Below are 14188 nucleotides of genomic sequence, written 5' to 3'. Positions count from 1 at the left end.
CGCCATGGTTGAATGGTCACCAGAAAAACTGTGACCATAGATTAGTAGTTACTTTGTAAGACTCATTATGTCATAGCAGAGGCACAAAGTTTTATATTTACCAGGAGGTTTAGATGCCTTTCTTTTTTTGCTACGCCGTACAGCTGGCATTCGTATTTTTGCCTTTGAGGCACTCTCATCAAGATGGATTTCTTTCGGAGAATCCTCACTCATATCTGTGAACAAAGAACGGTTAAGCTTAGAAATACAAAAATTATAAATTTGGAGCAAAAAAAAAAAACTTCTCAAGAGTAAAGCTGAACCTGCAAGACCAGTCACACCCCACCTCGAATCTCTTTAGAGAAAAGTGCCCACAGGGATGGATGTGTCCAAGAATGAGAATAACATCTCTTCCCCCCCCCCCCTTTTACATTTCTCCCTTCCAAATAATAGTTAGAAATATTGCAAAATTAATTCATAATTTAGTAATCATCAGAAACAGTTGACAAAGAAAATGAGAATTTATAGATTGTCCAACAGTAGTTGGCAAAGAAATTGAGAATTCTGGATAAGAAGAAATGTATAAATATGTCAACCACTGTGTGCTCAATCAACATTTTTTTCTCTACAGAATTCTGAAAAATTAAATGCTTTATGAATGAATTCTTTTTCTTTTTTTTTTGGTGAACAAACATTTGATACCTAATTCCAAATACCTACTTTAAATAATTTTAAATTTTTTAGGGTAACTTTACATTGTTTAAAACTATACTGGAGCTAGGAATCTATCTGTGAATCACTGAAACAAAAATTTTGTCATTTACAAAAAGAATTTACATTTTCAGATTAATAGAAATTAAAAAAAAAAAAAAGGCATCTAATTCTGCACATTCATGGCAAAGCAAGCATTATCAAATTACACATTTTGAAAAAAATTTCAACTGCAGGATATGAATAAATATGTCTTCCACCTGTATGAACAGGAAAAAAAAATTCCAGTCAATGATAAACATATGATCTGAAAAAAGTTATTAATCATTACAAAGGCAGCAAAATCTGTCAAGTTTTGAAGATACATTTCAATTATGTAAACTAACATTTTTACTGCTGTAATATTTAATATTTATTATACAGGGTGCATAGGTAATTTTACTGGTGAATCATTGATCCTAGAGGCATACTTCCAATTAGAAAAAGTATCCAAATAACGTGTAGAACTCAGATACAACATTCATGTTTAAAGGGGTTGCATAGTTATAAAAAAAGAAACTTTTTATACAGTCTCTGTGTGTCCAAAAACCCAATTAGAAAGTTGTTGCCCTGTCTTTCCTGTCTTTTCTAACAAAAAAATTCACGTTCCTGAGTGCAATATCCACTGAGATATTCGAATTCGGAAAATGGAGGAAAGTTAGGAAAAAGCAGCATTATAAATGCAGGTAAAATGGTGTACCCATTTATATGCATTTAGTGTTGTTTTATCTTCACTTTCCTCCGTTTTTCAAATTTGAATATCTCTGCAAATATTGCACTTAGAGACACAGAATTTTTGGTTCTTGGCCTCAGGAGAGACCGGGCAACAACTTTTTGATTGGGTTTCAAAGGAAAGGGTGTCCGTATAAAAATTAATTTTTATATTTTAATAATTGTACAACCCCTTGGAACATGAATGACATATCTGAGTTATTCGATACCTTTTCTAATTGGAATTAGGATCAACAGTTTTCCAGTAAAATACAATATGCCCAGTTACCTATGCAACCTATATATTGCAATATTTTCCCTAAAAGCAGTAAACACCAGGATTAGTCAATTTCTCTGCCCTTTATGTGGTACAAAATTATCCCTAGTTTAACTACGATGAAGAAATATTTCTCTCTCCATTCAAAGGTTTTGCTTTATCAACCCCAATCCCCCCTCCATGCATTTGAAACTATAATGATGGCTTCTTGCAGCGAGTTCATTCTAATTTCACCAAAATGATAGCGCTCATACATTCTCAAGCATAGCAGTGGAAAGGTCAATATGAATTGATAATAACATCAATAGTAGCAAAATAAGCTTACCACTGTCAGAGAGGTCTTCCAGCAATTTCCTAGCATTAGTGATATAGTCACCATCACCAAATGAGCCCCTTTCTTGTTTTTCATTGTCTTGTAATTCAGCTTCAGCCATTACAGGAGGAGGACTTTCAGTCAAGTCTATCGTTTCATGTAACACAACTAAGAGAACCAAATTAACAGTATAAATTTTTGACATAAGAATCAGTAAAAGCAGAATTGTTACAAAACGTTGAAGAAAAAAAATGTCACTGAATTGTTAGAAATTAAGCACTGGTTTTTATTAACATCCTGAATAATGCTATCGATTTACACACCTTGCTCACTATTTGATTTGTTTTCAGTCTTCTCCAAATTAAGTTCAGCTTCAGCATTTTCTATAGTATTTCCATCTGCTTTGAATTCATTTTTAACAGAAGCTTCTGATTTTTTTTCATCATCTGAGTACAATTCATCCATAACTTCCATACCCATAGATTTCGGAGGAAGTGGGGAAATGATCTGCTCTTCATCAGAAAAGATTGCTGAAAAGATAGAGCTATGAATAACAATGTGTATGTGTGTGTAGCGATAGTTCTTTTTAATAATCCCAGCATTTGTGAAAACACAGAAATAAATAAATTTTAACAATGTTTCAAATACAGACTGAAAATTGGTAAATTGGTCAGTGCAGTCTAAATGTAGCACAAGTGTAAGCTCAAATGCTTATATTTCACATACATAAATAAAATTAAAACAAACATCTGAAAACAATGCAATTTTTTACAACTTGGGGGGAAAAAAGACTATCATAAAGCAAGCTTACATTAATATTTCATTTATGCTAACAATGTTAAAAATGATTTTGCACCAGTTTAACACCATATAATACAGTGCAAAGTCTGAATTTTTTCTCGTCATTATCACATGAGGAATGAAATACTGTTTACAAATATATTACCAAGGTTTTTCAGTGATGCTGGTTCAATGCTTTGTTTGGTTAAGAAATTTACGGCTGGGAATAGATTAAAATTTTTAACCGGTTAATAAAAAAATTTCAATTGATTAACCAAATTTCAATAGAATATTTTCTTTATCATTTATACTTTATAATAAATATAATCATGATCATTTATAACAAACATATTGGTACCTTAATAATGTTAATTGATAATATAAAAACATATTTTACCCATTTGAACACACCTATTCACTATAAGTAAACATATATAGGAATAGATTAAGAAATTTAGGTTGCCCGCTTGAAGCAATTTGATATGCTCAAGATACTTCTCCTATCCGGAAATTGCTTCACTTGGATCTTGTTAGTTTTTTAGAAAATTTTTAATTTTAGATTAGTCACTGATTTCGAAAATACTTTCGAGCATAGAGTGGTGCTTGTTTTCCTAGAAACTCCTCCTAAATGTACCTTTGGGGGTATTAGAGGAGTAAAGGAACAGGCTTTCAAAGTATCAAAACTGTTCACGGTGGAGAGAATAATTTCGATCTTGTCTTCTAAAATTTCCATCGAACTTAATTTGTGAAACTAAAATTATCTTCATTTTACGCTGAATTGACATGTCAAGAAAACAACTTTGATGGAAATATTGATTCAAAATATGGTCACTCCTCTGAAATGCTATGCATCAGAACATAATTTAAGACATCTAATCAGTTTCTCCAAATAAATCAAGTCATATAGTAAACTTATAATAAAAATTTTAGTCAAATTCTAACCAGATTGATCGAGTTGATTAACTCAACTAAAAATTTTAATTTGATTAACAACTGTCGATCAACCAACCCTATCAAATGATTAATCGGACCAGCCATATTTTATAAAATTTGAGCTTTTTATGCGAATAAGTATGGCATTGAATCATACAAGTATTATGCTCATTACATGCACACCTTTTCAGAATATTCTGAACCAGTTAAGAGAAAAGATTTTTTCATACCCTTTCTAACCTTTCTTTTCTTTCCAACTTCAGCTTTGGATACAGTTTTCATAAGAGTTTGAGAAGGACTACCTAAAAATATATTTTGCAATATGAATATGTACAGTATAATATAATTTCTGTAAATAAAAAATGGCCCAGTAATGTAAGTAAAAGTTGTGGAAAACATCAAGAAAGCTGAATTACACAGTTTGGGCAGTAACAAATTCACATGTTTTTAGAACCTATCTAAGAGGATACCACTGGAACCAAAAGTAAAACATCAACTTAAACTTTATATACTATCCAGTCATAGGAGCAACAGGTCTCACAGAGAGCAACATGCCTGCAATGGTTCAAATATTCAATCATTATGCTTCATTTAAACTTTTTCTGGTGGGGGGAGGGGGGGGGGGCAAAGAACATATATGTATGTGTGTGTGTATATATATCCCTTTTAGTGTACTTTTAAGAGCCAGGGGACCAAGCACCCCCGTGACTCTGCAAATTGCGGGGCTGGGAAGATGGTAGCACTATAACAAGTATTACACAGAAACTAACTTCACAGTAGGTTTACAACATGTGCATGCACATTCCAACTTGTACCAATTCATTAGAAGTTCTTCAGGGAAACATGGACGAGATGCATGCATGGTTTAGTAGCAGCAGTAGTCATAGGAAGCAAAGTCTTTACTTTATATTTTCTTAATATGTGCTCTATTATAAAATGATGCACAAAGCTAATCACAAGTAAATTCATACTACAAACACACTTTATACACTTTTTGAGTAAGCAAGTTGGCAAGAAAAATTTACTTAGGAAGTGTTATTCGCATTCTGCTAGAATATTTCAGGTGGAAAATTAACATTCAGTTAGATGGATTTACAACTTATAGTGAGTGTCTATAGTCTCTTCATGGCAGCACCTGAACATACACATGTGTCAAACTTACTTAAATGCTGAATAAGGGTGAACAATAATTAATTTCCCCACCTCTTTAGAGATAAAACAGTAGTAAATTATTGCTGTGGTGATAGGACCAGGGCTGTATACCTTGTTTACTTTACTGACAGTATAGAGCCTTAGAGGTAAAATGGTTTTACCACTAAAACAGCAAAAAAAAAATAATTAATTAATAGAAACATGCCAGACTATAAAAAATTATTCAACTACTGATTTTTTTTCTTGTTCACTTAATAATGGGTAACTAATTTCCTTCCCCTTAATCCATTGTGATTTGAACTTGTAGAGACAAAATATGCATATAGAATGTAAATAAATCATTTCACTTATTTCTTTTCTTGCTCACAATACAGATTCATTTGCATAACAAAGATTGGTAAGCTAGATACACAGAACTATGAATACTTGCATAAAAAAAATTTATCAAATAATGCCAGATTTTCACAAAATAAAATAATGGAATTAAATAAAAATGAAATTACAAACGAATAACTCTCAAGTCATATATTTTAAAATTTTAAAGCCACAAAATGATTGAAAATGTCATGCATGTCTTCATCATTTAATCCTATCAAAATAATTTTACTTAGTCATGACTATGTGACTGTGAGGACTCTTTTTCAACCCTAGCTTATGAGAGTCATAAGGAGCATTCAGTCATGTGACTATAAAGAATAAATATACATTTAGCACTGGAAAAAATGTCAAAACAAACCTTCAAAATTATCATCCAACTTCAGATCTGTTTCAGGCAATGAGTTCTGTACTCCTTTAGGAGGTGAAAAACCAGTATAACCAGAAGGTGGCCGAAGTTTACAAACTTTACGAATCATCTTGGTTTGGGAGTTATGAACAAAATTAGTAGCTGAAGAAGTGGAAGGATCCCTTGATATCTCACTAATCCATTTTTCAGTGGCTGATGAGAAGTCAGGGGTATCATTTTCAGCAAAAACTTCATCAAACAGCTCAGCTGTCTTTTGAGCTCTTTTCTCCTTCTGTTTTTGTATAATCTGGTATATTTTCTCGTACATGTCTATTTCAAGAAATATATAACTACTATAAATATCATGAAAAGCTACACAGAAAAATTGAATAAAATAAAGACTACCGAAGTATCAGTAATTTAAATTTTAAGAACAAAAACATATGAATATCAGGGGTTGGCTAAGATGGAAAACTGTTTTTCACAATATTAACAGAGTATTAAAATGAGTAATTAATTGTTAATTAATAATTTTATTTGTTTTTACACAATGATGTCATCATTGTATAAAAACAATCATTTTTAGAATGAATGCACATGTACAAAACTAATACTCACAAACTTCATAATCTACCCCATTATAAATCACATTATGCAGGGTATAATACACATATACTGTGCATTGTATGAAAATACCCTTTTCAATGAGTACTGATACCTGTTTTATTATACTATGCATTATTGTTAACAAGTGAGAGTTAAGTGATGAGTTTTAACTCGTGAGTTTATTGTTTCAGTGTATGACCCTAAAATATTTAGAATATCAGAGTTTCAGGTTCAAGTACTGCTTCTATCTGTTTTCCATATTAGAAATGAAATTGGCAGATGATTGGATTTTCATAAATATCATGTTGAAAGTCTGTCTGCTCTTCATGGAGACTTCTTTAAATATGCGACAAGCTCACATCATACAGTTGATGATCATTATAACAACCCCACGTTATAGTGACCATTCCCTTACAATGACCAGTGGGATAGGTCTCAAATGCTCATATAAGAAATATACTATACGTTTATGTTTCGATATAACGGCCAAAACTATAATGCCATTTTGGGCGGAACGATGGGGGTTGTTATAATGAGCGTCAACTGTAAAAGTTACAAGCATTCAGTCTCTCGATAAGTTTTCCTTCGAAGTTGGTATATGCAATATGTACCATCCTGTATATTTTATCTTAAATTAAATATCTTGGGAGGGGGGGGGGGGGTTGGAAATGTGAATTGTGTTTTGAAGAGAAAAATTTAATGAATATAACAGAAATAAAAGATGAATAATGAAGGCATAGCAAACAATAGAAATAGGAAAAAAAAATTTTTAATAGTTATGAACCTGCTTTTTCTGTTTTCTCAGCAAACTGTTCAACTGAAGTGCTTTCATTTCTTAAAGCAGCAAATCTCTTAGCCAGATCAACTTTTTCCACCTGGATTGGTTTCTCCAAACTTTTATTTATGCTAGCCAATATTCTGTGTTCAGGTTGTTCTTTTTTTGTTGAGTATTCTTTCTTTCTTTCTAGGGAAAAAATAAAACTTTTTCTTCATAATGGAAATTTATCCAGTATGCTCACATTTGCTTTAAACCTTTAAACCATTTTTAAAATTTTCCTAATCCACATTATAACTGCCACATTGGAAATAAGAGTATGTTAAAAATCCGAGATATTTCAGGGTAATTAAAATGAAGTAGATTACGTTTGACGAGATATCTCAGGATTGCCGCTAAAGCAATATGCAAATGCTTAATTCTCATCATTGTCATCAAATTCCTGAATAAAACACTTTTGCTACAATGAAAACTATTATTTTATTTTACAAATAATACAAATACAAATACAACGCCACAACAGGCAAAATGCCCAACGAGGTGGCTGATAAAAAGATGCCCATAAAAATATGGTTGTCATATGTTTCAAAAATACAGCAACCCAATTAAAAATGCAATTAACACAAATTACAAACAATATATACACATGATAAAATATTATACAATGCCCATAAAGAATACTTATGGTTGTCTTATTCTAAGAATGGATAGCTTCTCGATTTACCCCAACATGTTTATCGTATTTCTTTTTAAACGTGTCAATTGTGTTACAATTTACTACCTCCGGGGGTAAGCTATTCCATTTATTAACAACCCTATTGGAGAAAAATTCCCTGCGACACCATAACCTTGCATTGTCCCTCACCAATCGATACTGGTGTCCCCTTGTAAAAGCAGTCGATTGGCGGTGTACTAAAAGTTCATGGTCCATCCTATCCATCCCATTGAAAATTTTGAACACTTCGATCATATCTCCTCGACACCTGCGTTCATCCAATGTAAACATATTCAAAAAATGAAGTCTTTCTTCATAACTCAAGCCCTGTGTGCCAATAAGGACACGCGTAGCTCTTCTCTGCACCCCTTCAACCAAGTCTATGTCCCTCTGTAGGTATGGTCTCCAAAACCTTACAGCATACTCCAGTCCAGGACGAACTAAGCCTCGAAAAAGCGGAAGAATGACTTTAGGAGAACGCGAAGAGACCTTTTTGAAAATGAGACCAAGCATTCTATTCGCTTTTTTGACAACCGCTGAACAATGTTCAGAAAACTTAAGTCGCTCGTCAATGAGAATTCCCAAATCGGTGACTCTAGTTGCATCCGGGATAGTGACACCATTCAACTCGTAAGAGAACCGTGGGTTGTTCGAACCAAAATGAGCGACCATGCACTTATCTACGCTAAACGTCATGCTCCATTAATTTGCCCATGCTGCAATCTTGTTTAAGTTGGTCTGGAGCAACTCCCTATCGCTTTCATTTCTGATTACCCCCATTAGCTTCACATCATCTGCGAATTTGCTAGTCATTCCATCGATACCCTGATCGAGTTTGTCGATAAAAAGTGAAAAAAGTATGGGGCCAAGGACACTTCCCTGAGGAACTCCACTTGTGACGTCTGTCCAACCAGAGAATTCCCCGTTCACCATAACTCGTTGCGACCTATCTCTTAACCATGATTCTATCCAATTCAGCAAGTTGCCCCCTATTCCAATCTCGTGTAAACGCTTCAAGAGTTTGCCATGTTGGACCCGATCGAATGCCTTCTGGAAATCAAGGTAAACAACGTCGACATTTTTGCTCTTACCCAAAGCCTTAGTCACGTAATCATAGAAGCAAAGGAGGTTAGTTACACATGACTTCCCCTTCCTGAACCCATGCTGATTATCCGACAATACATTATTCTCGTCTATCCACTTCACAAACTGCCTTTTGATGATAATTTCCAAAATTTTCGAGAGGGAGCTCGTCAAACTCACTGGACGATAATTAGACACCACTTCTCTACTACCCTTCTTAAATATCGGAACAACGTTAGCCAGTTTCCAATCTCTCGGGACGATACCCTCAGCAACACTACTCCTGTATATCTGTGCGACTGGCCCCAACAATTCATTAGCACCTTCCCTGAGAACCCTGGGATAGATATCATCTGGTCCTGGTGCTTTGCTTGCACATACATTTCTTAGAAGATTTAGGACCACCACGTCTTCCACTTGAATATCGTTGAGCGTTTTATTACCCCATGCAACACCCGTATATCGAATATCATTATCTCCATTAAAAACCGACGCGAAAAAGTCATTGAAAGCACTACACATGCCTACATTGCTCTCTACTTTTGAGCCTCCTATCGAGAGGGGGCCAACTGTCCCCTTACATCCATTATTGACGTATCGAAAAAATGATTTTGGGTCAGAGCCAATGTTATCTGCCAACCTAGATTCAACTTGCTTTTTACTATCCCTTATCGCTTTCTTCAACAGTCTTCTTTTATCAGTAAACAATGATAGGTCACCTCGTCCACTTTTATACTCTCTGAATGCTCTTTTCTTTTCAAGATAAAGGTTCCGCACGCTATCCGTGAACCATAGAGGGTGTGATGTACAAACACGCTTTTTTCGAACAAAGGGTATGACATCATGCAAAACAGAGGACAGCTTCGTACTAAATTCTTCCCATTGACTTACCACCCCTACTGATTCCAACCGGTCTTTGAAAACTTCCGCTAACCTTCTTCGCAAAACATCAAAGTTAGTTCTCCGAAAACAAGGAACCAGTCTTTTGTTATCAACCTCACCCGAGGAAAAGTTACAGTGAAATCTGACGATACGATGATCACTGGAAGAAAACTCTTCCCCCACCGAAACATGTTCAACTAGATCCTCAGAACTAGTAAGAACTAAATCCAAAATAGCAGTACCCCTAGTGGCTTCTGATACATGCTGATACAAAAAATTTTCGAGCACCAACTTAAGAAAGTCTCTTTCATACTGATTTCCAGATGAAAGGTTCTCCCAATCAATACCCGGGTAATTGAAATCCCCTAGTATGAGAACCCTCTTTCGCTTACACATGTAGGAAATTTCATCATGCATTTTGGCGATATAGTTTTGATCCCTATTCGGTGGATTGTAACAAACCCCAACAATAAGCTTATGACGTCTTTTGTTCTCAAGTCAACTGGATAATTCATGTATTTATCCAGTATTTAACACAGATTTATATCAGTTCTAAATTTATCATATGAACCTAGCTTTTCCTGGCACGCTGGGAGTGGACTAAACTCCAACATCTTTTTTTTTTTTGAGCTCGAATGACACAATGGTATGCTGCTCGTCTACCACCATGAAGGTTGCTGTCAGGTCCATGGATTTGATCCTGGGTAAGGACAGATAGCATGTTATTTTTCCTTATGTATCTGGGCAGCCGCTGATAGATGTCACCATTTCCAACCCAACTCCATTTGTAGTAAATTATTGTCTGGCGATATGACTGGAGTTGGTGTGTGGCAAAGTAATTTTCAACATTTGAAAAGCTGGCGTTCCTTAATTTTTATGGCATGCTGGCTAATGGGAAGAATACAGTACATTTATTTTTAAATGTATTAGTCCAGTATATTTCAGTTTTTTACCCTGATGGTCTTTGTAATTAATAATGTCATATTCATTATTATCACACAGTCAAATGTGAAGATGTTCATTTATTTTACACTATCTGAACACAAAATAAACAATATCACAATAACAAAAGAACTTAAATTGTCTAACTTGCAGATTATCAAATTTTTTTGAGAGCATGACTATTGGAAATGAGATATTTTGAATATCTCTCTACACCCTCGTTTGATTTCAGTGTTTCAGTTGCATCCAAATGTGATGCAACGCAGCAGTTGTGAATCACATCACTATCACAAAGTAAAATTCTTTACAACTTACAATTCTTTCTCCAAAATATCCTGTGACAAATTTATGGCGCCATAGTGTGCTATGCGTGATCACACATCAAAATTCAGTTTTACTCCTTTCAAATTTTGTTGAGGAGTGAAAATACTCCTTGAAGTTTCAAAGTTTTTTTTAATAAAAAGCATTTCTCACTGATTAAAAAAAAATATCCCTCTCTTTACAGAAATACTCTAAAATTTTGGACAAGAGTGAAATTAAACTAAAAAAGAAGATATTTTCAGATAACACTGCTTTGGGTATCTATAGCCATTGTTATAGGATTACTGGACGTCCTCCTTTTCGATGTCATTTCAAGCATCCTCCTGTTTTGAAAAACTCACTCTTTTGCCCTTATTTTCAGGTTTCCAGAATTTTTTTTAGCACTTTGAAATATGTTTTCATTAATATGAGTGTTTTTGTGTTTTTTCTATTGACGAATAGCCATAAAAATTCAAATTTCTTTTTTTTTTTTTTTCGTAGTTCTGTTTTAGTTGGGAAAAATTGTTGCTTTGGCCAGTTTTATTGGTCAGAATAGTGGGATCACCTGCTGTGAAAATTGAGAAAAGTGATGTCACTAAGGGCGTGTGTGCAAGCGTCCTCTTTTTACAGTTTTCAAATCTGGTAACCCCAACTAATGTTCAATGCCATTTCCACCAACACCACCACTCTGCCCTCCTTTTACGTTACATGGCGATCAGATCGCAAAGTTTCTTGAAATTGTTTCCAGTTTCTGCCTCTCATACCAATTTTATCATTTGCAAAGACATTTTTTTCCGATTGTAATTAGTCATGATTTCCAACCCATTCAATGAAGCAGCAAAATTAATTGCATGTGATAATATAAGTAGAACTATAGTTTTTACTGCATTCAAAATAAATTGATGGTGCATTTTATTGTATGTGTTAAAATATGCAATCATCAAAATTCAAAAAATTTCTTCCCTTAAGGAAGGATTTATAATAAATTTAATAAAACATCCGTTCATAATGTTATTTGAAGCAAAAAAAGAAAAAGCTACAAAATCACATCAGAATAATCAAGTTCTGCTAATTCTAGAGTTCATCATATCAGGGGTTATCTAGATATTTTTTTGTGAAAATCTTCCAAATTTTTGTAAAAAAATTGTCATCAATCTTGTAAAAAGTAATTCTGTAGACAGCAAAGGGATCTAGCTGATATATCACAAAAAAAAATATATTAATTTATGGCTTCAATAATTTGCATTTTGTGAATGGACTAGTTTGCAGATCCAGAATTTTATGAAGGGTCCAGAAAATGACTGTAATTTTGGCTGGATAGACCCCTGCGTATACAGATTTCTTAACAAATTCATTGCACAAACCTCCCCTTTTTTTGATGGAATGCAGCAATTTCAACTTATAGCAAATAACCAGTATTACCCATTTATGAAAAAAAAAAAACCATGGAAAAATCATGTAGATTTATACCATACAATTCATAGCACATATTTCAATACAAATAACTAATCAATAACTAATCAGAAAAAGGTTGATGGATTGCGTTAAAAGAAAAATAAAACAACTAACCTATTTCCTTTATTTGCTCTGCAAGTATTTTGTTAAATTTAACATCATTTCTTAAAGCACTGATTCTCTTAACGAGGTCTTCATCTTGTTTGTGTGGTTTCTTTGAGCTTTTAATAACTTCTGATGGTGAAAGTTTGAATCCTGGCACCTCTTTCTCTAAGAATTCCTTCTCCCATTCTGAAAACATGATTTTTTTTCTGCTACCTTTTTGCGCATCCAAATCAGATGCTACCATGTGATTGACCAATTGCAGAGATGTTTGTGTTGATTGTTCCTTGAGACTGCTTTTAAAAATTCCAAACCTTTGGAGAAGCTGGTCAGATGAAGGTACATGATATGATACACCTGAACTAGATCCTATCTCAGGAATTTTCACTAGAGTGTCATTCACAGATGAACCAAACAGCCTATCCCTGAGTGTTTCGGAACCAGTATAAGGTGGATACAAATGATGTTGTGTAGGTTTCTCAAATGAGGGAACATGTTCAGAACCTGCAGGAAGTGGGGAGAGAATTTTGATTAACAAAAAGCTTAGGGTCATAGCTTATAATTCATCATAGCACAGTACAAGAACTTTATATACACATTTCCTAACTTTAATAATTATGAACACAATTAACATTAAAAAAACCACTGCAAAACTCGTTTTGTATTCCTTCTGCCAGTGTATTTAAAAGTTAAAAGTTTATTACTTTGAGTGATACACCAGTGATTTTTAAACCCTTTCAATATCATGACACACCTAAACTTATTGCTAAAATTCTGATATACTCAAAAAAATATTTTTGTATGCAGGCATCTCTTGCTTTATGTAATTAATTGGTTCTAAAAAATGATCACTTAAGACAAAATCACACAAAGTGTTTTGAATTTAACATGAAGATTTTGAAAAAATTTTCCTTGAATTTAACATTGAGAAAAATTCACAGTAGCTCAGGTCGATAAGATACTTGCCTAAAGTATCAAAGGATGTTAAGAGGTGTTGCAAGTTCAATACTCTGTTTGTCCTTGTCAGAGACTTTCATGACATAGGGGCACAACAGAGACAGCAACAAGACCACCGAAAAAGATTGCTACCGCAGGGAGTCCCACATCAAGGTGAATATAAAAAAAAGGGTGCCATTCAGAATTAGCAATAAATTGTAGATCTCGAACTAATTAGCCCTTATGTGCAGAAAATGACTTTGGTGCGACAAAAAGATCAAATGTACATGGAAAAAGATAGGGGTTTCTTTCAGGAGGATAAGAAAAAATAAACCCAACTTTCAGCAGCAAAGTAATTTTTAGAATAAATTAATTATTCAAATTTATAAATAAATCTCATCGATTCAAGCTGTATGAATAAATGTAATCGATACTTTTTACTTCTGTTTTTCATTACTTTTGATTGATTCTAGTGACTGCGTGCGGATGTTTTCTTTGCTGAAGAGCCTGATATGGTAGACTAATAATGAAAGTAGTAAAGATTCAACTGACAAGCAGCATTTTTCATCTCTTCAAAAAAACTTCAGAAGCAAAGCTAGAGAATTCTCAATATCCATCACAAATATGACAATTACAGATTCATTAGGATCGTTTTCTTTGATTGAAATTCGGATGGAATTGTTCATGTGCTACCAAAAGATGCTGATTAATAAGGGCATTTTGACTGTTTTTGGCATTTTGTATTAACTTATGAAAGTTCATTCTTACTTTGG

At 33.8% G+C, this 14188-nt stretch overlaps 1 protein-coding gene across 2 annotated transcripts in view; it reads right to left on the bottom strand.

Annotated features, from left to right (window-relative positions):
* The window catches only part of LOC149083880 (uncharacterized), a 94971-nt gene that overhangs the window by 70171 nt on the left and 10612 nt on the right, over nt 1-14188 (bottom strand). For both annotated transcript variants that reach the window (XM_089234253.1, XM_089234254.1), the window contains exons 6-12: nt 12492-12983; nt 7010-7189; nt 5632-5949; nt 3974-4045; nt 2354-2560; nt 2043-2198; nt 102-215 (exon numbers count right to left, since the gene is read on the bottom strand). In XM_089234253.1, the coding sequence (XP_089090379.1) occupies nt 102-215; nt 2043-2198; nt 2354-2560; nt 3974-4045; nt 5632-5949; nt 7010-7189; nt 12492-12983 (1539 nt within the window). The remainder of the gene's footprint in view (nt 1-101; nt 216-2042; nt 2199-2353; nt 2561-3973; nt 4046-5631; nt 5950-7009; nt 7190-12491; nt 12984-14188) is intronic.

This window comes from Pholcus phalangioides, unplaced genomic scaffold, assembly GCF_987345545.1.
Source record: "Pholcus phalangioides strain wild (caught in Gottingen) unplaced genomic scaffold, Ppha-v1.0 ptg000008l_1, whole genome shotgun sequence".
In the NCBI taxonomy this organism is placed as follows: Eukaryota; Metazoa; Arthropoda; class Arachnida; order Araneae; family Pholcidae; genus Pholcus; species Pholcus phalangioides.
Note: the sequence above shows the minus strand (reverse complement) of the source record. Positions and strands in the feature narration are given on the sequence as shown.